The 24,525-nt window shown below is 49.8% G+C and overlaps 1 protein-coding gene across 1 annotated transcript in view; it reads left to right on the top strand.

Annotated features, from left to right (window-relative positions):
• The first annotated feature begins 215 nt into the window (after window positions 1-215).
• Window positions 216-24,525, top strand: part of IRS1 (insulin receptor substrate 1) — a 133,168-nt gene continuing 108,858 nt past the window's right edge. Inside the window, exon 1 of the mRNA XM_086943882.1 lies at window positions 216-4,532. Within this exon, the coding sequence (XP_086800008.1) occupies window positions 539-4,532 (3,994 nt within the window). The 5' untranslated portion in view covers window positions 216-538. The remainder of the gene's footprint in view (window positions 4,533-24,525) is intronic.

Below are 24,525 nucleotides of genomic sequence, written 5' to 3'. Positions count from 1 at the left end.
CCTAGCCTGTCAAAAACCTTGAGTAGGAAAAAAAACGATCGCTTCAAAGGAGGGTGTGGCGAAAGTAACGGGGTTGGCCTGCCTCAGCCTATGGCAGGCCGTGGCAGCAGGAGGCGAGAAGAGTGCGTAGGTGGATTGGAACGCCACGGCTGGCAGCAGCATGTTAGGGTGCCTCCCCCTGGCGGCCGCACGCGCTGCTTCCGTCGCCCAGTCACGTGTTGTTGCCGTGGAGCGGCCGAGGCGGTCGCTGCTGCTGGCAGCGGCGGCGGCTGGAGACGGGCCGGACTAGCGTGCGCCCTGCACCGCCGTTTGTTTTGGCGCTGCACGGCGGAGAAGAAGCCGCTTCAGCTGATATTTACACAGGCGCCGCTTCTCCTTGCATGCACCTTTATTTATTCCTCTATTTATACCCTTCACCTGAGGAGCAGTGCAGGGGCCGCCCCCTTTGGTGCGGGGCAGGAAGAGCGCCCCTGTGGCGGGATGAGGCTCCCTCTGGAGCAGTAGCACAGCCTGCCTCCCGAGCACCGCTTCCAGCAGCATGGCTAGCCCCCCGGAGCCAATACCGCCCTCGGACATCGGCGGCAGCGGCTTCTCGGACGTGCGGAGGGTGGGCTACCTCCGCAAGCCGAAGAGCATGCACAAGCGCTTCTTCGTGCTGCGGGGCTCCAGCGCCGCCGGGCCCGCCCGCCTGGAATACTACGAGAGCGAGAAGAAGTGGAGGCACAAGGCGGCCGCCCCGAAGCGCTGCATCCGCCTGGATGGCTGTCTCAACATCCACAAGCGCGCCGACGCCAAGCACAAGCACCTCTTGGCGCTCTACACCCGCGAGGAGTGCTTCTCTCTGGTCGCCGAGAGCCCGCAGGAGCAGGAGGGCTGGTACCGCAGCCTGCTGCAGGAGCTGCGAGCCGACAGCCCCGAGCCTGAACACCGCTCGGCCTTTTCAACGGGCGGCCCGGCCTTCCGCGAGGTGTGGCAGGTGATCCTGAAGCCCAAGGGGCTGGGGCAGAGCCGCAACCTGACGGGCGTGTACCGGCTGTGCCTGGGCCCGCGCACCCTCAGCCTGGTGAAGCTGCACGCCGAGGCGGCGGCGCTGGTGCTGCAGCTCATGAACATCCGTCGCTGCGGCCACTCCGAGGGCTTCTTCTTCGTGGAGCTGGGGCGCTCTGCAGCCACGGGCCCCGGCGAGCTCTGGATGCAGGTGGACGACGCGGTGGTGGCGCAGAGCATGCACGAGACCATCCTGGAGGCCATGCGGGCGCTGAGCGAGGAGTTCCGGCCGCGCAGCAAGAGCCAGAGCGCCAAGCTCTGCTCCAACCCCATCTCGGTGCCCGTGCGCCGCCCGCAGCCGCCCCCCAGCCAGGCCGGCCTGAGCCGCCAGGTGAAGCCCGGCCCGTTCCGCGTGCGCGCCTCCAGTGACGGCGAGGGCAGCCGGCCGCCCTCGGGGGATGGCAGCCCGGCAAGCCCCGGTCGGGCGCACTCGTCGGCCTCGTGCTGCCCGCGGCCGCAGCGCCTGCACCCGCCGCTCAGCCACAGCCGCTCCATCCCGGCCTCGGCCTGCCGCTGCTCGCCCTCGGCCGCCGCCAGTCCAGCCAGCCTGTCCTCCAGCAGCACCAGCGGCCACGGCTCCACGTCTGACGGGCTCTGCCCCCGGCGCTCCAGCGCCTCGGTGTCCGGCTCCCCCAGTGACGGCGGCTTCATCTCGTCGGACGAGTACGGATCCAGCCCCAGCGACTTCAGGGGCTCCTTCCGCAGCGTGACTCCGGACTCCCCCGGCCACACTCCGCCCGCCGACGGGCTGGCCTACATCTGCATGGGGCGCGGGGTCCCGCAGCTCCGCCGGCCCCCGCCAGCCCAAGATCCAAGCTTCAGGAAGCGGACACACTCCACCGGCACCTCCCCGCCGCCCCCCGCTGGCCAACAACGACCCCCTTGCCCGGCCTGCACCGAGGACTACACTGCCATGGCGCACCCCTGCCGGCTGCCTGCCTTCCTGCCCCCGCACTGCTACCCCGCGGAGCAGCCGCAGGATGACGGCTACATGCCCATGAGCCCAGGGGTGGCGCCCGCCCGGCCGGGCGATTATATGCCCATGAGCCCCACCAGCGTGTCTTCCCCACAACAGATCCTGCGACCTCGCCGGCCCCGCACCGACCCTAGCGGCTACATGATGATGTCTCCGAGTGACAGTTGCTCCCCCGATGGCTGCGGTGCCCGACTGTCCTTGGAGAGCGGCGATGGCAAGCTACCCTGCGGGGACTATATGAACATGAGTCCGGCCAGCGGCTCTAGCACCAGCACGCCGCCAGACGGCTACTTGCCAGCAGAGGTGGCCCCTCAGCCCGCCTGCGCCTACTACTCCCTGCCGCGCTCTTTCAAGCATCTGCACAACCCCGGCGGCGAGGACTCGTCGTCCTCCGCCAGCAGCGACAGCCTGGGTGGCCAGGACCAAACAAGCAAGCCAGACCCTCCAGCGCAGACAGCCACCCGCCTGCCCAGGCCCACCCGCCTCTCCTTGGACAAAGCCAGCACCCTGCCCCGTGTCCGCGAGCCTCCTGAACCCAAGAGCCCCGGCGAATATGTCAACATAGACTTCAGCAGCTCCAACTCCCTCTGCTCGCCCCCCTACATTGAAGGACGCATCATTCCTCAGCGAGAGAACTTATCTGAGTACATGAATATGGACCTGGGGGCCCGGCTGGGCAGGGATTACATGTGCATGCAGCCAGGCACCGTCACTTCGGACAGTGCTCGGGTACTTACTACCTCTGGGGCGCAAACTGTTGACATTTATGGGGCCTTATCTGCTGAATCAATAAGTGAGACTGGGAACTGTGTGCAGATGCCACCTACCTCCAGGGTACCAAGTATTAACCGTGGGGGGCTCTCCTCGCCAGGGAGGACTGGGAGTGACAGCTGCGGGGAGATGCTCCCTACCTCACGGACGCAGCCTGTTAGCAACTTTTGGGCCAACTCGTCAGAGTCAAGGGCTGAGAACAACTACGTGGAGATGCCTCCTACCTCAAAATCGCATATTTCTACTAAATGTGGGATTTCCGTAGATTTAGCACTTAAGAACTATGTGCAGAGGTCTCCTGCTTCTAGAGTCCAAGTTATTGGCAACTGTGTGGAAAGCTCTGATTCAAGGATAGAGAGTGATGGAGACTATGTGGAGATGCCTGCTACCTCCAAGACACAAAGTATTATCTCGTCTGAATCGAGGACACGGAATGACGTCAAATTTGTGGAGGTATCTGCTTCCTCCAGGGTGCAAGTTAATGGAAGATCTGGCGGAATTTTTGAACAGTTAAGAAGTAACAACTGCGGGGAAAGATCTCCTGATTCAAGAACTGAGAATATCAACTATGTTGAGATGCCTTCTGCTTCCAGAGTGGAAAGTATTAGGAAGCATGCCGGGGTCTCTGCAGAATCGAGGATTAACAGTATTCACCTGGAAATGTCTCCTGCATCCAGGGTACAAGTCATTGGCAATCGCGTGGAGAATGCAACTGAATCCAGGACTGGGAACGAGTGCAACTATGGAAAGGAGCAAAGTATTAGCAAATTCAGTGGCATTCCATCTGATTCAAGGATGTCGAGCAACAAGATCACTCGTGAGGTCCCCCCTTCCTGCATGATAAATTTCAGTTCCTATGCGGAGGTATCTTCTGAATCCAGGCAGCAAGCTAATGGAAACTACGCAGAGATTCCTTACGCAGAGATTCCTTCCGCTCCCAAGAGTCCGAGTGCTGGAGCAGCCGAAGCTAGAGCAAAGAGAGCGAGCTGCAGCACCTACATGGGGAGACCGCCTGTAGCTAGGGTGCAAAAGATCGCCCCGCTGGTCTCTGTGCTACACAATGACAACTATGCGGAGATTCCGACGAGCCTTGGCAGCGCACGCAGCAACTATGCAGAGCCAGCAAGGGTCCACTCCACCTGCTGCACCGAGGCGCTGTCAGGTCGCACAAACAGGAGCTTTGTGGAGCCTTCTAGAGTACCGAGTTGCAACGATGGACTATCCGCAGGCCGGGCGCACAGCACTTATGCCGATGTGGCTTTCGGAAGATGTTCAGAGAACCTTCTCTTTCCCAAACCTGCAGCCCTCCAGGACCATCCAGGTCTCCCCGCTCCTGCCCCGCTGCCAGGCCAGGGCTCTGGCCTCAGCGCTTTCACCAGGGTCAGCTTGAGCCCCGGCAACGCCAGGGTGGTACGGGTGGACCCGCAGGGTCGGCGGCGGCACAGCTCTGAAACTTTCTCCAGCACCCCCAGTACTGCCCGCGCACCAGCCCCACTGCCCTGCGCCGAGGATGGCAAGCGCCACAGCTCATCCTCCTTCGAGAACGTGAGCATACCCAAGGATCCTCCTGGGGACACCCCCCTGAATTACATAGACTTGGACCTGGGCAGTGAGTCCCCTCTGCACCACAAGACCTCTGGGCCGCCCTGCGCGGTCAGCTCCACAGAGGACCTGAGTCCATATGCAAGGATCACTTTCCAGAAGTCTGGAGACCTTCGAAGCACTTCAGCGAAAGAAGGTGAGTCACGGGTGCGCCCCTCTTTCTCTCAGTGTTTGGTCCTCGTAGTGTGATCGCTGCTGTTGTACCTTGAGCAAACGAAATGCTTTTTTGGAAACTACCTCTACCTACAGGTTAATGCTAAGTAGAGTGATTTACTGCAACAACAACAAAAAATGACCTTAAAGGCGAAGAGCATGTCATTGAGTAGCAGGACAATTATGTAGGACAACTAGGGGTAATTTCATTTATGCACGAAACATTTTCTGAAATAGTATCGGTGGTTTGGCAAATGTTTTTAAATAGATAGTGCCAGCATCTACGGACGTTTTCAAAGTGAATATATTTTTACATTTGGCTTTGTATGGAAAAACACGTGTATGATCACGTGGGTTAATTAAGTTATAAAAAGCATGTTGATTTGGAAAGCTGCTTTTGTTTCGTAAACTTCACGTGAGCTTGCGATCTCTTAAACGTCAGGTATAATTGTTTTTCTTTGATCAGGGAATAGAACAAACATTCGATGCGTAAGAATTAACTGACTGTTGTAAGGAGGAGGGATTATGTTTACCTTGTCAGTGATCACGGGTGCTCTCTACAAGCGTGTTGTTTATACAGACGTAGAGTCATGTGGCCATCGTGCGCTTGAGTAATCGATCCCACGTGGCTCTGTGTTGTACATCCCAGAACCATAGAAGCCGCCACAAGCTTTTGCCTTTTCTCATTTGTTTTGTCTAGTTATAGTAAAACAGAAATCCTAACTTGAATATGAACTTGATTGATGTATTCAAGTGTACGTTATTTGCCCCCCCCCCTGCAAATGTAGACTAGACTAGCACAAGGCAACAAACAATGCAGTGTGGAGATTCAATATGAATCATACTCATTATTTCCTCCTGCCAGTTAATGGTAATTTCAAACCCAGGTACTTTGCACATTTTCTGTTTAATTTGTTTCTATTGGCTGTAACACGTCATTGGGCCTTCCAGACGTGCTTTTATTCACATGCGTGGTTTTATGTGTACTTTGACTTCCTAGTCGACTTCTGTTTGTGTCTAGAGGTTCATTTCTCTGGAAAATTAGTGGAAATCTTCTAAAACTTTGGTGAAAGAAAAGTGAAATTTGAGGGGTGTTAAGCACACCCCGTGCAGCAGCTTCATTCCAAAAACTTAGTATTCCTTTATCAGTAACAGAGCAAATGCAGTATTACCTCGAAATCTCGGTCCGCAAGTTGTATGGTTAATATTTATTTGATAAGGCATAAGCCCCAACTAAACAAATATCCATATTTACGGCTCCAACTCATTCCTAAACTATTCTCCCACACGACCATTCATATAACATCGAGACGCCCAACAAAACGCAATACTTTTCCCTTATTACGAAACGATGTTTGCATAACATAGATGGATAGAAAAACACTGCATACAAATACCACAAATTATACTTTAAATACCGAACATAATTTTTTCTTTTTAAACATTCCGGCCTCTCAACCAGTATTTCTCCTATTACCTGAAGCAACTCGAACATCAAGAAGGTGAGCATCATTATAATTAGTGGAGTGCATCAGAGTAATAACTAACAGAAACACTTGAAATATCTGATTCTTGTGACATTTTTTGTTACCAGGATATTAACTTTCCACATATGAACTAAAACTGCACCACTTTTTTTACTCAATTGATCTTAACTCGATTTGAAAGGCATATTGTTACTAATTAGCATTCCCCCACTATTCTTTCAACTACACTTTGCTCCTCTCCATGCTCCACCAATAATCATTCTGCAGTTTGACTGATCCCTTACTGTAACCACACTAGCAACATAAAAAAAATTGGTCTCCATATTGCTCCCTCTATATGGCTTAAGAATCTTCACCACATCACCCGCTTTAAAGTCCAGGTCCTTAGTGTGATGAATCTTATTTTACATTACTCTTCCCTTCAGGCTCGGCAACTCTGTCCTCGACAACTTGCAAATCTATCAGGCTCTCCTAACTATCCAATCCTGATAGTATTTAAGGACTAATTTGGAAACGGGACCATTCAAATATTGAAATGCACACACCAGTGGTTGAATGTGGGGTGATCTTTATTCCATTATCAGACACCAAAACCCGTGGCTGACTTTCCAAAAAAGCCAATAACCACTCATATTTTGACATTTTTCACAAAGTAAAAATGCACCCTTTTGAATGATAAAGAACTAACACAAGAATAAACTTATTGCCATGTGGTAATCAGGGAACAAGTCTTAAAAAAATAAGTGGGGGGACGCTGACGTCACAACAGGAAGTGGCGTCACAAGGTGGCTTGCACCATCAGACTCATTGCCTCCCCTCGCTCACCCCTTAGATAAGATTGCATCAGAGAAGCCAGCGCGTGAGCAGCGTTTTGAATGGGCTCCGATCTTGCCCCAGAGAGGCCAAAGAGTGAATGTGTGGCTCCATTTGCTCCAGTTATCGAGCTCCTGGTAAAATAAGTGAGGGGACGCCGTCCACCCGCGTGGTACCCCGACTCGAGCCCTGGTGGTAACGTAGAACAAGACCCACCAAATACATTGCCTTTTTTTTCCAAGCGTCTTCTGGAAACTCGAGACCTACCAGTTGTGAATTCCTTGAAACCAATTAGTTGGTACTCTGACAAATGTGTTCAGATGCTGTTTGTAAATCTACAGCATTATGTATAGCTGCTCACCTATAATATTCACACAGCTTTCTCTTAGTTGCTGTCATTCCTTGAAGGCCAAAATGAGTCAAATGTTACAATTTATCCTGCAAGTCAAAAGAACAATATTCTCCCTCTTAATACATGGCTACCCACCAGGCTGAACTCCTCTTGAATCTACGAACATCTTTCATTTATCCCTTCAACTACCCATCTAAATTGATGCAAAGGCCAACCCATCACTTAAAAAAAATATCTGGGCTGAGACCATATCAGAAAGAGGACGCATTCCAGTCTTCGGTGGCTAGATAGTGTTCGTTTCCCACAACACCCAATAACTCTCACTATACATATAATTACATCTTCCAAATTATCCCCTTTATCCTCATTATCAATAAGAAATCTAAACCAAAGATCAGCCCTCACCCAGTCTTTCCTCCAAAACACACACCACCTCAAAATTAAACTCATGTTGTTGAGTCAGTAATCTCAGAGATGCCAGGCCCCCACGCCTCTCTCTCAGTAGATACTGAAGTGGTTTATAATCAGAACACAACAAGAATCTTGTTCCCCAGATATATGTTCCAAAATGTTCTGCTGCCCAAACAAAAGCCAGTGCTTCACGCTCTGTGGTGTTGTAGTGCAGTTTAGTATTACTTTGACTCCTTGAGGCAAAGGCCACTGTGACTTATTTCTACTCTTTGGCTCAAAACTGCCCCCATTTCAATAGTGCTGGAATTTACTGTAACTAAGCATTCTCCCCCCATCTTCATATGTATTTTTTAAAGCTGCAGCAGAATCTGCTAACTTTTTAGTTTGTCAAATGCTCCACGTTCATTCAATCCCCAAGGAAACAAGCACTGGCGTTGCCAATAGGTCTCGCAGTAGGAAAGTTGGAGCTATTACAATTGCAAATAGCAATGCCTTTTATTTTTGTTCATTTTAAAAACATAAAGGGCTTTGTCATTTACAAAACCAATAGCTTCAACTTTCCTACTGCGAGACCTATTGTGCACTGCACAGTGTGGGTGAAAGTGGCACTGCGTGGGTGTGAGTGCCTGTGAGTGGCGTTGCGTGTGTGAGTGGCGTTGCATGTGTGAGTGGCGTTGCGTGGGTGTGATTGGCGTTGTGTGTCTGAAAGTGGTGCTGTGTGGGTAAAAGTGGCACTGCGTGGGTGTGAGTGTATTTGCGTGTGTGAGTGTATTTGCGTGTGTGAGTGGCGTTGCGTTGATGAGTGGCGTGGCGTTGATGAGTGGCGTGGCGTTGATGAGTGGCGTTGCGTGTCCTGCCTTCATTAAAAGGGATAATCTAACTCCTGAAATGTTCTTGATTATATAACCCAAGATCAAACAAAAACTAATTAACTATTGGAAGAAAAGCACGAGACCTTTAAAAAACACTTTCCTCCTTCACTAAAACATGAAGGTATACACCAAGTTCAATAAACTGGGTTCTAGAATATTAATTTAATGTAAATATAACTGGTGTGGCTCTGATTTTATACTTTGCTTATACTTTTTTGTTAAACAACTTTGTAAACTAAGTGTTCTGGCATCTAGATGCGACGGACCACACTGTAGAAAACCTCAAATCCAAAACCGTGGCATAATGTAAAGAACAGGAATTATTACAACGATAGCCCATTTTATTGGCTTTATAGCTAAAACAAGCAACTGTTAGATCAGTAAAAGCTAAAAACACATTGGGATTTTGACGAGAACAAAACATTAAGTGCCCACATTTTGAAAATCACTGGGATTGTTCTCGCTATACTAATGTTTAAGAGGAAAAAAGGTCAATGAAACTCAACTGTGTGTACCAGAGATGAGGAAGAAGAACTGTTAAACTAAAGTGAAGTAAATAATTACAAGGGAGGACGGGTGACGAGACGCACGGAGAGCAGCAGCCTTTGATGTGCTGGCCGGCCGTGCAGTGAATAATTAGGGGAGGAGAAATGCTGGCATGAGGCCGAGCGCACGCTGGGGTTTTAGGAAAAAAACAGAGGAGGTGGGCTTAGGATACGTGAAAGGAGAGACTGAGGTGGAGTGGACTGGAGGGGAAGGAGAGGCAGAGGGCAGAGAAAGGGCAAATGGAGGCAGAGCAAAGATGGAACGGCGAAAAGAGGAGGGGTGAGGTTACGTTGGGGATGGAGAACCCAGAACGGCGAAAGGTGAGGAGGAGCCTTTATGTAATATGGACTGCAGAGTGCGTTTGCTCCAATTTATATAACATAAGCAGCTAAGGGGTGCAAACAAGCATGTGCGCTATTTTTTGCACCAGTGCCAAATGTATGTGATCTGGCCCGGAAGTTGCTCAAAGAAGAGACACGTGGCTACACTACTATAACAAGGGAGGATACCCGGAGGAAAAAAACGGCAAGCTCGAGGGACAGACAACACGGCATTTTAGGACAAGTGAAGCACTCCAATTACGTTGGTCGAGTTTGCGCTTATTATTCTTAGAATTAAGAAACGATCTGCATAGCAGAATGATAGTGGGGAGGAGGGGGGGGAATGCGAAACACAGCCTGGTGACCATGAGAAGTGTGAAGTAGGGGGCGGGGCGAGTGGATGCCTGAAGTGAAGCTGCTGGCGGCACCACGCTGGGGAAACAGATGGCTGGCTTTGATGTGGTGATGCAATGGGGAAGCCTGTGGGGAAATGGGCTGGCTGGGCTCGTTCACGAGAGGCTTGTGGTCACGTGATTCTCCTGCTTTTCACATGCACTGTGAAGAAACTGCAGTCGAAACTGCAATGGTTTGACTAGTGGATCGAGCACTTGAATTCTCGCCATTTTCCAATGGAAAAGGCGAGACCTAAAAAGCTGCCCTTTTTTGTAGTAATCTTTTTAAAGGTTCAGTAACGCCTGCACACCCGTCCACAAATGTAGATTAATATTCACTTAATCCAAGAAAGGCCCAGGCTTTCTCCACATTAAAAGGTGGCGGCACATCTGTAATGGCCATAGCCAGGTCTCATTTGAGCTTGATACCCCTCAGAAGTTAAGGGTTCCCAATACTCAACTTGTTCATTCAGGAATTTGCACTTTTCCAGCATGAGTCATTCCATGCTTTCCCAGCACTCCAAACACTTGATCTGTGACAGTCATGTTTTTTCTAACCTTCAGGGATGAATAGATCATCATGGTAGGCATGTACCGCACTCACACCTTGAAAAAGATTACACGCCAACTTTTGGAATACAGAAGCTGCTGGTGGTAACCCAAAAGTATATTTAGATATCGTTATACTCCAAAATGTGCATATATAGTAGTTAAAGATCTTGATTATTTTCAAAACTCGGCCTAGTGATATGCTGAGCTCAGGTCGATGGTGGAAAAGAATTGAGCATTTCCCAACTGTGAACATATTTCTAAGTTCTTGGGTAAATGACTGCAGTCAACCAGAATGTTTTTAACAAAGGATGACGACTCAACCACGTCTCTCCAGTTTTTGTTGTTGTTGTTGTTGCTTCAACTGTGTGAAAAACACATGCGGAGGAATTGACTTGCTCAATGACTCCTTCCATTTTCAACTGTTGAGGATGTGCTTGCAACTGTGAGCTGATAGTTAATTGTACATTTTATATAAAATTGGTATTGCTGAATCGTTAACCATGGTCTATTGCATACATTTCTCAACCCAATTCACATTGTTTTCAGATATATTCTTATATACATCAATTATCTCATGCACTCCACTGCCACCCAAAGATGCAAGTGATATTGGATATGCTCTGCCTGTTTTTAAAATCATTCCAAATGTACCCTTGTCCTCCCAACCAAGACTGTCAAACCCTTTCTTAGCCACATACTTTGGCATGAATTATGCAGTCTTGTAGTGAGCATCCTCCCAAGAGTATCCCAACATATCAATTATGCTACACCCCAAAAGCCTAATGGGTCAACATCAGATGGAATTAAACTAGTGGTTAACCATCTGTCCTAAAATAACATGACCAACATAATAGTACTTAGTGAAGCTGAGCCATCCTTTCACAAGTAAGGGAGTACTATCAATTGTGATCTCTCATGAGGATCACCACTTGTTTTGACATTGAGTTTCAGTTGTCTAGACAAGTTTACATCTTGCATAACATGGTTCTGACTGGTTCACTAGAACGATATTTTTGAATGGTTTGCATATCTCTAAAAAAAAATGACGTCTTCCTGCTTAAGTTTTTTTTTTTAAACCTTTTTATTAGTAACCATGTGCATCAGAAAGTCATGACAGTGACATCATCAATAATCCAATACAGTAGCAATTACGGTACATTTGGCGGGTGAACAGCAATTACAAAAGGCAAGGGGCAACATACATACATTCCTTCAATGTCCTGGAGCAGTTAGCTACTATGCCTGTGTCCATCGGTAAACCAGCCTCACTGGGCGAGCATCAGAAGGAAAATACAGGAAAAAAAGAAAAAAAAGCAACCAGGGGGGGGGGCCATCCCATCACCGCAATCATGCATCGCCACCGGCGGGGAGGAGATCAGTTCCGAGTCGCACCCGCCCGTGGTCTCCCCAACCCCAACCAGGGTCCAGCCATGTCACCCAGCATAGCAGTATGTCAGTTGTGAGCTAAGTGTGTGTGGCCTCGCTCCGAACCCCAGAGTGTTGTCTATGGGAGGACAATGAAAGGAGGAGTATTGCGGGTTCAGTCCAGCGTCAAAGTGTGGAGTGTACCACGGTGGGTGAAGCGTATAGTGTATGCGAGCGCTCACAGGCCTGGTACCGGCTCGTCATCTCCAGAGGAGTCGCCATGGGCCGCTTGAGACAGCCAGTAGGTCCGCAAGGGGGACCAAAAGTCGGTGGGTCGACAGCGGGCAGGCATCAAGTCCGCATAAACGCTGTGTTGGTCCTGGCAGTACGTGAGGTCGTCCAGCCACTCCTTAAATTTTGGTGCCCTCCCCCTCCCCCATCTGCAAGCAATTCTCCGTTTCGCGAGTAGAAGTGCCAGATCGACAAACTTGCGATCCGCCCTGGGAACGTGTTTGGTAAATCCCAGCAGCATCACTACCGGGTCAATGGGAAGAGGGCCATCGATCATCACCTGTAGCGCAGCATGCACCTGCTCCCAGTAGTCCTGTATTGCTCCACATTCCCAGGCCAGATGGAGGAATCCTGCTCCCACCGCCCGGCATCTAGCACACCTGTCGTCATCCGAGAGTTGAAACCGCAGTTTTCTGACTGGGGTATAATAATACCTCTGTATGAATTTATAGTGGATTATTTTCAGTCTGCAGCTAGAGGAAACTCTGGCAGTCACCGAGCAGCAGTAGTCCCACTGCTCGTCAGTGAGTGCAGCGGGTAAGTCAGAGTCCCAGGCAGTCCGTGCCTTGGACAGAACGGGGGGGCATTGTTCCCGGATGGCTGAATATAGTTTCGACACCAAGTGCCTGCCGTCCGACACGAGCATAACGTGCAGCGGCAAGACCGTGCCCGGTTCCTCCGGATAGCTAGGAATTATCTCCCTCATACCCTGACGGAGTCGGATGTAATAAAACACCTCCATTGGCGTCGGGGGAGTAGCCCGGAAGAACTGTTCTTTTGTACGGAACTGTTTCTCCTGAAACAGATCCCCCCAGGTATGAAGTTGAATGCGGCTGCACATGGAATGAAAGCCACGTTCCGTTAGGAGTGACAATTTAGGATGATACGAGAGGGGGAGCGCCGGTGAGTAAAGCATTGGGGCTGCCAGTAGACGGGTCACTCTACGCCACGCGTCCATGGTGCAGGTAACGGTGGTGGCAGGTGTCTCGATGTCACCAACCAGGCCCAGCAACATGCCATTGAGCGGCAGCGGGTGGACTATCCAATCCTCAGCTGCAACCTGAGGCATAAAGGGAGTGGGGTTGATCCAGTAGTAGGCATGCTGAGCCTGGGCACTGAGGTAATACACCTCCAGGTCTGGTACGTCGAACCCGCCCCTGCTATAAGGTTGCGTCAACACTTTCCAGCTGAGGCGTGGTTGTTTACCGCCCCAGAAGAGGCGAAGCAGTTCAGACCGGAGTCTTTTAAAGAAATAGGTTCCTGGGTAATACGGTATGTTTTGAAAGAGGTAAAGGAAACGTGGAAGGACGACCATTTTTATCAGGGACGCTCTACCCGCCATCGACAGCGGGAGGGCTAACCAGCGTGTTACATTATCAGCCAGTTTGGATATGGCCACCCCATAGTTCAGTCGGACCGTGTCTTCCTTAGTAAGGGACACTACTATCCCCAAGTATTTCAAGTCCGTATTGCACCACTCCAACGGGTAATCAAGCGGGAACTGGGTCACCGCAGGTGTAAGGGGGAAGAACTGCGACTTAGTCCAATTGATGTGTACTCCGGAGATGCCTCCAAACAAGACAAATTCTCTCAGGAGTGGGTTGAGGTGGTCTCGTGGGTGACGCACGTACAGAGTAACGTCGTCCGCATAGAGGGATATGCCGATCTGTCTCTGATTACAATTAAAGGCGCTGGCCTTATGCAGCTGCCGGATCCTACAAGCCAGGGGTTCAATTGCCAGGGCAAAAAGCAGCGGTGACAAGGGGCAACCCTGTCGAGTCCCTCTCGTGATCGGCATCTGCGCCGATAGCACACCATTGACAATGACCCTAGCAACTGGAGAGGTATAAAGCAACGTCACCCAGGCGATGAATATCCGGGGGAAGCCCATCCTTCCCAATATGGCCAGTAGATAGCCCCATTCAACCGAGTCGAACGCCTTGGTGGCGTCCAGGAACACAGCGGCGACCGGCAGATCTGGCGAGATGGTAGGTATGAGGGAGAACAGGGTGCGGAGGTTATGGGACGTAGCCCTCCCCGGGACAAATCCAGATTGATCAGGCAGCACAAGGGCAGTCATAAGTAGGGATAGTCTGGTCGCGAGCACCTTTGCTAAAATCTTAGCATCGCAGTTGAGCAGCGATAAGGGCCTATAGGCGTCGGTATCCTTCGGATCTTTCCCAGGCTTGAGCAGTGAAGTGATCGCCACCTCCCTCATAGAGCCCGGCAGTACCCCCTCTTCCAATGATTCTTCAAAAACCTCTTTCAGTACTGGTGCCATTATGTCAATGTAGCATTTATAAAATTCAGCCGGTAGGCCGTCCAGTCCAGCTGCTTTGCCATTGCTGAGTGACATGATCGCGTCGCGGATTTCATCAATCTCAAAGGGACATCCCAGAAAAGCCCTATCGCTATCGCTCAGCCAACACAGTGCAATGTCATCTAGGAAACCACCGAGTTCCACCTCCCCATTTTGCTGTGTGGTATACAGCCGCTTATAGTGCTGCAGGAAGGTGTCCTGTATCCCCTTAGTGTCCCGGTAGGTCTTGCCGGTACCATCAGTGATTTCCAATACGTGCGTAGCAAACCGTTGATGTCTTGTGAGTGCTGCCAGGACTTTTCCCGGCCTATCCCCCTCGCAATACCGCCTAGCCGTCCAGTATCTGCCGCGGAATTTGGCTTCCCGGGTTGCTTCCTCCTCAAATGTTGATAATTTGGCTCTGAATGCCATCACTAGGTCAGGGCTGGGATTACTAACCATCTCCCCTTCCAGCGCCTTAAGTTCCGTTTCAAGTCTCGTTAGCGTGCGCACAATTTCCCTCAACACACCGCAGCTCTTAGATATTGTGATTCCTCGCACAGTAACCTTGAACGCTTCCCATATCGTCTCGACCTTATCAACAGACCCCTTATTCCTAGGGAAGAAGGCCTCAATTTCCTCTCCGAGCTCCTGTTTAAAGACCGGATCAAGGAGAGCCGAGGGGAAGAGCCGCCACGGTGGACGTACTCTTGCATAGCCAGGGAAGTCCAGGACAACCAACACGGGACAGTGGTCCGAGTATGTACGAGGTAGATGCCGCACCTTGACGACGCCGCCAGCTAGGCCCCGCGAGATGAAGCAGTAATCGATCCTGGCCCATGAGCGCGCGTGAGTGGTGAAGTGGGTGCCCTCCCGAGCCGTTGGGTGTGAGCGTCTCCAGCTATCTAATAATCCCGCTTCCGCCAGTATGCCCCGTAATGCATCTCTAGCTTTCGTGTTGTACTGCCCGCTACCATCCGATCTGTCCACCCCCGGATGCATGGAGAGATTGAAGTCCCCTCCCCATATTATGTGTGTGGCCTCGACTTCGAGTGCATGTCCCCAGAGTGACAGGAAGAACCCAGGAGTGTCAATGTTGGGTGCGTAGCAGTTTATGAGCATGACCACATCCATACCCAGCCTCCCCCAAAGGATCACGTACCTCCCCTCCGTATCTGTCCGAACCCCCAGTTTCTGGAACGCCAGTTTTCTATGAATCAAAATGGCCGTGCCCCTGGAATAGGTGGAATAGGATGAAAACTCCCTCACAGTCGCCCATCTATTTGCAAACTGAGGGATGCGTCGCGGATTAAGGTGAGTTTCCTGGAGCATGGCTATCTGCACCTGATGCCTGTCTAAATATCCCAGTACATTTCTGCATTTCCGCGGGTCATTAAGGCCTCTAACATTCCAGGACAATACAGACATATTTTCCAATGCAGGATCACCCGTGCTGACCATCACACCCCTGTAACCAATAAACGCAGAGTGCCTCGGCACCCCGCGAGGCCGTTACATGTACCAATAATCTCGTTGTAAAGTACTGTCGGTTCATTCGAGCAAGCAAACTGACACCACACGCAAGTCCAATCCTAGCACGCATGCCATGACCGCCATCCGCACAATCATTCTCTCCCTGAACAACTCCTATCCCAACAAGTGAACAGTCTTCGTCTCTCCAAACATAGCAACATAAACCCCTGTCCCCAAGTCCTCCCCCAACCCACTGAAGCAACCCAAACTTGCCAGTACTACGACCCCTCCCCCCGCCCCAAACCCCATACTCAATAACCATAGGAAAACCATGTGGGGAATCCCCTCCTGGGGGCATCAGAGGTACACGCCCACGCACCCCAACACTTCCCTCCCATCCCGCATATTCCATATGGGGAAGACAGAGAAGAAGGGGTGGTGCCTGGCATGCGATAGTCCTGCAAGTATAAACCTTGATGAATCACAACAATGCCTGGCCCGCAGCCCTCCAATTATAGAAGACAACCATAAGTCCATAGGCGCCCCCACAATGTCGGCCGCCATCCAGATAGTCACCTGTAGCGCCAGCAGCGCGTGTGTGGCGAGCATTAATCTATCGGTGGAGTAGTGCGCACCAGCATGAGCAATAGTTCGCCAATGGGCCGTGGTGCAGGAGGGCCAATACGCATGTCTCACTGTGGGGGGGATCACCCCCCCAGAGCTTCCCAGGCACAGAGTCCAAGGAAATCACCAGTAGTGCCCAGGTCCTGCACCAGCTATGTGGCAGGGTGCGAGAGGCTAAATCAACATGAAGTCACCTTTATCATTCATCCTGTTCGACAGGAGCACCTCCCGCTGCGTCTTCCTCCTCATTTCGCCTTTCTCTTTTATCCGTGCGGAGTCTCTTAACATAATCCTCGGCGTGCTGCGGGTTCGTGAAGAAGTGCTGTTTGCCCTGATGGGTCACCCGGAGCCGTGCCGGGTACAAAAGTGCGTAGTCGACCTGCAAATCCCTCAGCTTCTTTTTCACATCCAGGAATTTCCTCCTTTGGTCTTGCACCATGGGCGTGAAGTCTGGGTATAGTGAGAACTGTACACCATCACAGGACAAATTCCGGTGCGTGCGAGCAGCACGTAGTGCCACGTCCCTATCTCGGTAGTTAAGTAACCGGGCAATGATAGGCCGCGGTGCAGCCCCCGGCTTGGGGGTCGGGCCCAAAGAACGGTGCGCCCGCTCCACAATGAATTGGTTCGAGAAGGCCTCCCTGCCCACCGCCGTGAGCAAAATACGTTCAACGTAGTCCTCCATGCGTCCAGTGTTGGTGGACTCCGGAACCCCCGTGACGCGGATGTTATTGCGTCTACTTCTCGCCTCCAATTCCTCATTCTTCGCTGCTATCACTCTGAGGACATTATCCATGCGGTTGAGGCGCGTTTCATGTGTCGCGGTAGTGTCCTCCGTAGTGGAAATGCGTCGCTCTGCCTCCGACAGCCGCTCTTCGTGGACCTCCACTTTTTGGACGATGCCATCCATCCTGGAGGACAGTCGATCCACCTTATCCACGACAGTAGCGAAGCCCTGTCGCATCTCCTCAATGATCAGGCGCAACTCAGGTGCCATGGGGACAGGAGGTGTCTCGGCGCCCGACGATCCAGAGGAGCCTCCGGCGCCCCGCGTCGGTTTCTTTGCAGTGGCGGGTTCAAAAGACAGTTTGGGTTGCCTGGCGTCGTTTTTGCCCATGGCGACCCAGTTGCCGTCGCCCAGTTGTTCCAGTGAGCAGCGAGCCCCCCCGCTGCAAAAGTAGATCACTCGTTCCGGCCGTCCTCAATTTGGCTGTCAGGAGCCAGGAGCAACAGTGGCCGATAGGCCTCTCGTAGACCCACTCACTCCAGGCCTGTGAGCAGGGTCGGTCAGGAGCATGCACTCTGGCAGGCGGTTCCTCAACTCTTTGGGCGCAGCACAGCAGGCCTCGACGGCGGGGGCACCCCGGTTAATGATGGGCAGAGGAGCGAGGTGCGCGTGGATATGCCCACTCCGTGGTTGTAGTCAGGGGCACCACCAAGCTTGTACTGCGCTCGCAGTCGTCCCCTCAGGCTATCCCACGTTTGCGCCGCAGCGGCACCGGCGCGTCCCGAGGGGGGGTCCGCCAAGCGCCCAGTAGTGCCGATAGGGATGTCCGTAGGATCCCTCGTTGGGATCAGGTGAGCCCTCACGCTGCAGTCCGCCTCTGTAGTAAGGGTGCCGGCGCGGGGAGCAGCCTCCCCCCTCCGTGCAGTGACCCTAGGGGGGGGCGTGACTCACCTCCGCTTGGCTCCGGTGATCGGTCCGCAGGTCGTCCGCCACTCCCGCCGTAGTACGCGACTTCGAGGCCTAGCCGCCTCGTGGGAAGCCGCGGCCGCAAGTGGCACAACTCCCGGTTCCGGCCAGCAGCCCTCCGCAGCAGTACACCCCGGTGCCCGTTCACAGCGCCATAACTCGAGCTCCAGACCTCGGATCCTCTCCGGAGTTGGACAGGCAGTGTAGCTCGGGTGTTGCAGGACTCGGTGCGATTTTCAGGCGTTTACCTGCAGGGGAAGCGGATCATTGAAGGATGATTCTGGCCAGGCAGCCAGAGCCTCACAAAAGTGCGGCCATTAGCTTGTGCGCCCTCTAGCGCCCCTCGTCTTCCTGCTTAAGTTACAGCTTGTTCCTTGCTAGACAGTTTAGAATATTTAGCCCAGGCTTCTCAAATGGGCAGCTTGTGAGCTACTGGTAGCTCTCCTGCTACCAGTCAATAGCATCATGTGTGCCTCACCGCCTTCCAAACTGTAGCTTTTCGCTACGTTAAGTTAACGTGTGTATGGCAAAATTGTGTAGTCCATGACGAAAATGTGTTTTCGGAACGCATAACTGATGTTTGGAGAAAAGTAGCATGAATTTACAAAATATGTTTGAAGGTGATTGTTTAGTAATAAATCACGTCAAGAGAATTATTCCTAATATGATTACTTTTGTGCCGGGTGCACTGCAGCTGTTGCTGGCATCTATTACCTGAGTATAGGCATTCCACATTTTATTAACATTACTTCTGGCACCTTACTGATGCACTGAGGTGATCACTCATGGTAATCTTGGACATAGTTGTCAGTGATGTAATCTTGCCATATGTGGTCACTATTACAACACTAGTAATAGTAGCTTGCGTTGATTTTTGTTTAACATAAGTGGCTATTATTACTCAAAAGGTTGGAGATTTAGCCCTATGAAAACGTGAACTACATCTGAAATTATAACTTTGTTTCAGGCTGGACTTCTATTTTTTTAAGCTCATTTCTCAGTTCCTTTGATTAATAACCATGCCAGTGGAGTTTGATAAAATTGCTGTCTTCAGTTTAATAAGTCCTCTTGTTGAAATGGCTCAACTCTCAATCCCTTTGGTAATCTAAAACGCTAAAGTAGGATTTTTACTACTCAACAATTGCTCTTGCACTTTTTAATTGAAACAACCAACCATGATCTGACACGAGGAAATTGTTCAACTGATCCTTCAAAGTCACAAGATGAAGCCAAAATATCTAACACTAAAACATAATTGTAAATGGTTTCATGCATAAGGTATATATTCTTGTGAAAAAAACAATGTATTTTAAAGACCAAGCTAGCTGGTCAACAATGTTTTACTTAATTCATCCACCTTTTTGTATTTATTCAACTGAAAAAATCATTGCTGTATGTCAACCTCGGGAAGATGGTCAAAAATGTGTTGCCCCTACACAACTGTGTAATAAAAATTGTATTAATCAGATTTTCGACCATGTATTGCAATCCTATACATTTCAAAACTTTTGTAGGAGTGTTTCCCACCAATATTTGCTCCTCCCAGTCCTTTAAAAAAATGGTGTTGTTGTGCACCTTGATACACATATTTAACTAAATGCTTAGCTGACGCATACAAAACAAAATGTGTTTAATAGTGATCTACTGTGACCCCCAAGAGTAGCGTTAACCGCATCGCTGCTGCGGCGATTTTTGCGCTGTGCTGCAATTAACAAATTACCGCGATACATGACGAGCTCAGCTCGTCATCAGCACACGCCACCCGTGGGTGATAACGAGCTGAGCTCGTCATCAGCATCGAAGGGGTTAAAGTAATCAATAGAATCTTTTTAAAAATGTATAAATAGAATTGTTCAAAACTTAGATTACCGTAATTCACTGCAAATTAATTGCATCCAAGTTCTGTAGAATTAAATTGAGCTCACGATTAACTACTTTCAGTGAGCATGGACTCTCTTCAAGCACGAAGTTTTACTACTCTTCAACATTGAACACTGTTGAACATGTGGCACTGGATAAACCAATAAAAATGTCTCCGCGTTCCAAGATGTTACATTAGAACAGTAGGCCTCGGCCTGACTTGGCTGACCGTGACTTGATGCAATCAGTGTAGTGTCTATTTTGGGTGAGGCCGCCCCTCTTGCCTCCTATGTTGTCAGGAGAAATCTTCGCCTAAAAGAGATACACCACTTTAACAAGCATTTACAATGCAATAGTATCGGAATTATTAAAGGTAGAGCTATTGGCATTGCTCGTTATTTTTTTTTTGTAATCAAAAATAAATGGCATTGACTTTGCCAATAGCTTAATCGTTAAATGGCGTTTACAATGCCAATAGCTTAATCGCTCGCAAATGCATGACTTATTGCATTTACGCCCACACAGAGCCACACACACAAAGCCACCCACAGCCATTCATATAGAGCCACCTACACAGAGCCACTCTCATACAGACAGAGCCACCCACACATAGAGCCACCGACAAAAGCTATCCACACAGAGCTACACACACACACACACACACACACACACAGACAGAGCGTCACACACACAGCCAGAGCGCCACACACACACACATCTTCTCACCTGCACAAAGGAAAGGACAAAAATGCACACAGGCTTCGATCAAACACCTTCCAGATTAACTGCCCAGACTGCAGCAGCACGCCCAGCTTCAGACCCAGCACTTACCCACCATATACACTTCCGCCACAGACAGGGCCGTTTCTAGGTGTTTTGCCGCCCTAGGCGAGAATTGAAAAATGCTGCCCCCTCCCTTGTACTACCATCACTCTCTCCCCCTGTCATCCAGGCTAGCAGAATTAATGCATTAGATATATAGACTAGCTTACGCCAGCATGACAGCATACAGTTATGTGTGTGCCCCACAATCACAGCATCTTATGCGGCCCATGGGTAAACATCTGACACCTTCACTCTTAATGAAGACCATGGCACCCTCTACAGACTTCAAAGCCCAATAAACAGGAGATAATACTACTATCCAGTAGCCTTAGTCAATGGTCCTTATTTTATAGAAATTGGAAGAGAGAATGCTCGATTAACTATGTTGAATCATTTGCCCCAGATTTTTCACAGATTTACGATAAAAAATACATTAGTCCAAGAGGCCGCCTTACCCAACTGCTTGTTTCTGTAGGGGTAGGAGATCATGTAATGTGTGAACTATGTAAATGATATTTCATTTATACCATGTAGGCGACGAGGTGGGCTAGGGTTGCAGGTCCTAGTCTGACTTCAGACGCTAAGCTCCAGTCAAAGTCTTGAGGATTGACACAAAGGACAACATTCCATGTGCTGAGGAGCCTCAGCTCAGAATTGACAGGTGTTGGAATGCATCTCAGATCTGCTAGGCGCAATGCCATTTTAAAATGGCCCATTTCATCAAAATGTATTTCTTTTTTTACAGTGCCTAGATATGTTTTCAATCATTCTTCTATAAAACAAAGTTTGGATTTTATTTTTGACATTATACATTCCTGCAGCACACTCAAACCTCCCCCTACTGCAACAAAAACCCGAATGGAATAGAAGTACTGAAATAAAAAGACTAACGGAATAGATGTACTGCAACAAAAACCCGAACGGAATAGAAGTACTGCAATAAATACAGTAACAGAATAGATATACTGCAACTGAAACACTAACAGGATAGATATACAAAGCGATGGCTCATGTTTTTCTTGGGTAGGAGGACAAGAGGGTGATTTAGAGCCATCCTCAGATGTCCAGAGTTATAGCACAGTAGTCTGACAGATACACACACACACATTTGGTGTACTTTGGTGCCACAGTCAGCAAGAGAATCATGTTTTGCTCTGATGCGAACCAAGTGTAGCATGAAGGCCAAATACTAGTCCAGTGGTTACAAAATAATCTACTGTACATCAGAAATGTGCAAGCCTCTGTCACCCAACAGCCCAGCTTGTACTATATATAGTCAATGGCAGCATCTAATGTTTCTGTCCGAGACATGTACATTAGAGACCACTTACCCCTCGTGGGAAGAATTCTGTGATTTTTGGAGGAAAGATGGAAGAGAGACTGCTTTCAGAGGACCATTTCTTTTTTAGGCACCAAGACCTATCTTTCATTTTCAGACTTTGACCCAGAGATCGAAATGAGAAAGGCTGAAAGGGAGAAAAGAGGAGGAAGAGAAAAACGTGGAAACAAGGACAAAGGGAGCGGGAGGGCTGAAAAAGAGCCTGCAAGAGTATTTTAAGGAGATGGGAAATGTAGGGCGGAGGAAGAAAGTGGCATGAGGTGGAGTCCAGACTAGGGAGTCTTGGAATCAGGCCTGTGGATGGCTTTAACGAAATACTTGGGGCGCCGTTGCCCTCAACTTTATTTTTTATTTCTAGAAAAGAAACCCGTTTGGTATACTGCATCAGAAACAGGCCAGCATTGGACTGAGCTGCACTAGAGATGAGAGATAAAGGAGGACACAGACCTGCCTGGATTCAGCACACGTTTGCTGATGGCCTGGCTGGGTCTTGAAGCTATACCCCTCTACCCCTCTCATGGCCGAGTGAACCGCGTTACAGCACAGCTCCATCCTTGGGAAGAAGGGGAGAGGTTGGGACTTGGCTAGTAAAGCGAAATGGGCCCGCCCGAACCCCTGCCCTCCCATCTCAGGAAACAGTAGCAGCCGCCATCTTGTCCTCCTTCAATCAAGGGAACTTTGACCCTAAAAAAATATCCTAATTGACCCGCCCAAAAGGAGAAGCTGAAGATTTCATGTGGTCCTCTGCTCAAGACTCTGTGGTGGAAAAAGCTAATTAACAAGAAAGTAGCTATCCTTCTTGTAACGCTTAGGTAAGTAGGCACCAAAGGTAGATATAGCGAACACCAGGCCCACTTGATTTTGCTCATACTTGCCCACTGCAAATCCTAGTCCCAGGTGTCGAACTTAGGTGGACAGTTGCCCATAGCAGCCCAGAGGTCAACAATGTAGGCCCAGGAAGGACCGAAAAATGGCAACATTTCGGCATGAGATAAACGTGCATTCAATGCACTGACATGGCAATACCAACCAGTCAGTGACTGTCCGAAAGCGGTGACGTGGCTCCTGCCCGCAGACCTATTCTGCACACTACTGGCCTCGTCGTGCGACTCTCCTGCTTCATCCTTCTTGTTTTGCTATGTACTCTACGCCCATTTTTTTTAAATAATTCACAACTGGCCTTACAAATTGTTTCTTGGTCTGCAGATAGCAACCCCATGCTTTATTTAATCTTAAATGTATTACAATCCTATTCATACACAATACTATCTTCCAACAATAATGCTGCAGCAATGTAATAAGGTTACAAATAAAAAAGACGACTCCTTTCCAGGTTCGCTTTATACACAGCCCACAGGCTTTGTCAGTGCTTGTTGTCCATCAGAGGGGCTTCTGGCTTTCTTTGCCTTGTTTGAGCAGCCTTGAAGCCTCATCTGTCAGGGGCAGGCAGGGCCCCCTCTCTGTGGCAGCTTCTATTGCTCCAGTTACCAAATCCCATCAAAACTTTCAATCTTTGGTAATGTGTGAAAAAAAAGCGCCCATACTTGGACAGATTTTCTCCCCCTATCACATTTTCCAAATAGAATGGCTAACCTGCCTTCAATTGCTGATAAGGGTGCCTGATTGATGGCAGGCCTGCTCTTATGGGGTACCCTTCTAGCAATTGAAGACAATTTGCTAGGGCCCCGGCCTGCACAACTGAACAGGATCAGGGGTGCTTATTTGCTTAATAACACGTTTTAGATTTCATACTGCAGGCTGCATTTGAAAGAAATGCCGTCTGCAGAAATATAAATGCAATTAGTAAATGCTTTGGGGAAAATAAACGTTTCAGGCAAAGGAGGATAGCAACTCCCAGGGGCACCGGAAAAGGGCATTGTCGTTCTCCAAAGTGTGCTGTATTTCCCCCCTATTGAGGTCCAAGTCCAGCCATTCGGGGATTTCCCAAACATGCTTTTTGCCGCCCTCCCCCTTTTGTCTCCCTAGGCGGCGGCCTAGTCCTGCCTAATGGTAGAAACGTCCCTGGCCACAGAAGCAGCACTGGCTGGTGAGACTAGCCAGCTGCCAGGGTAAAACCAGACAGAGCAGATGTTCTGAAGTGGCCACTATCCACAAGACAAGGAAGCCACCAATTTCCAGGACATGGGTCACCAAGACTAACTATTAGTCAGTCAAAGCTCAAGCCTGTAGAAGGGGCAATCCACAAACCACTTGTAACCCAACCGTGTCCTCTCAAGCCCTCACAGCTCTCACAGCCCAGACAGCCCACACAGCTCTTTCAACCATTGGTTTCTTCGAATCATTACTCGCACCGGACACAAACAAAAAACAAGCAGCAGACAGCCAAATTAAACCCATTGTTGGTTTAGAACATCAGGAGGTCTCGCCTGACTCTGGTATATTGGCATATATGCTCAGGTTAGAAGGATAATGGCGTCTAGGACTTCTCAGACTCAGGGGGC

Source organism: Lissotriton vulgaris, chromosome 11, assembly GCF_964263255.1.
Source record: "Lissotriton vulgaris chromosome 11, aLisVul1.2, whole genome shotgun sequence".
NCBI lineage: Eukaryota > Metazoa > Chordata > Amphibia > Caudata > Salamandridae > Lissotriton > Lissotriton vulgaris.
The sequence above is the reverse complement of the archived record's forward strand: the minus strand, read 5'-3'. Positions and strand labels throughout refer to the sequence as shown.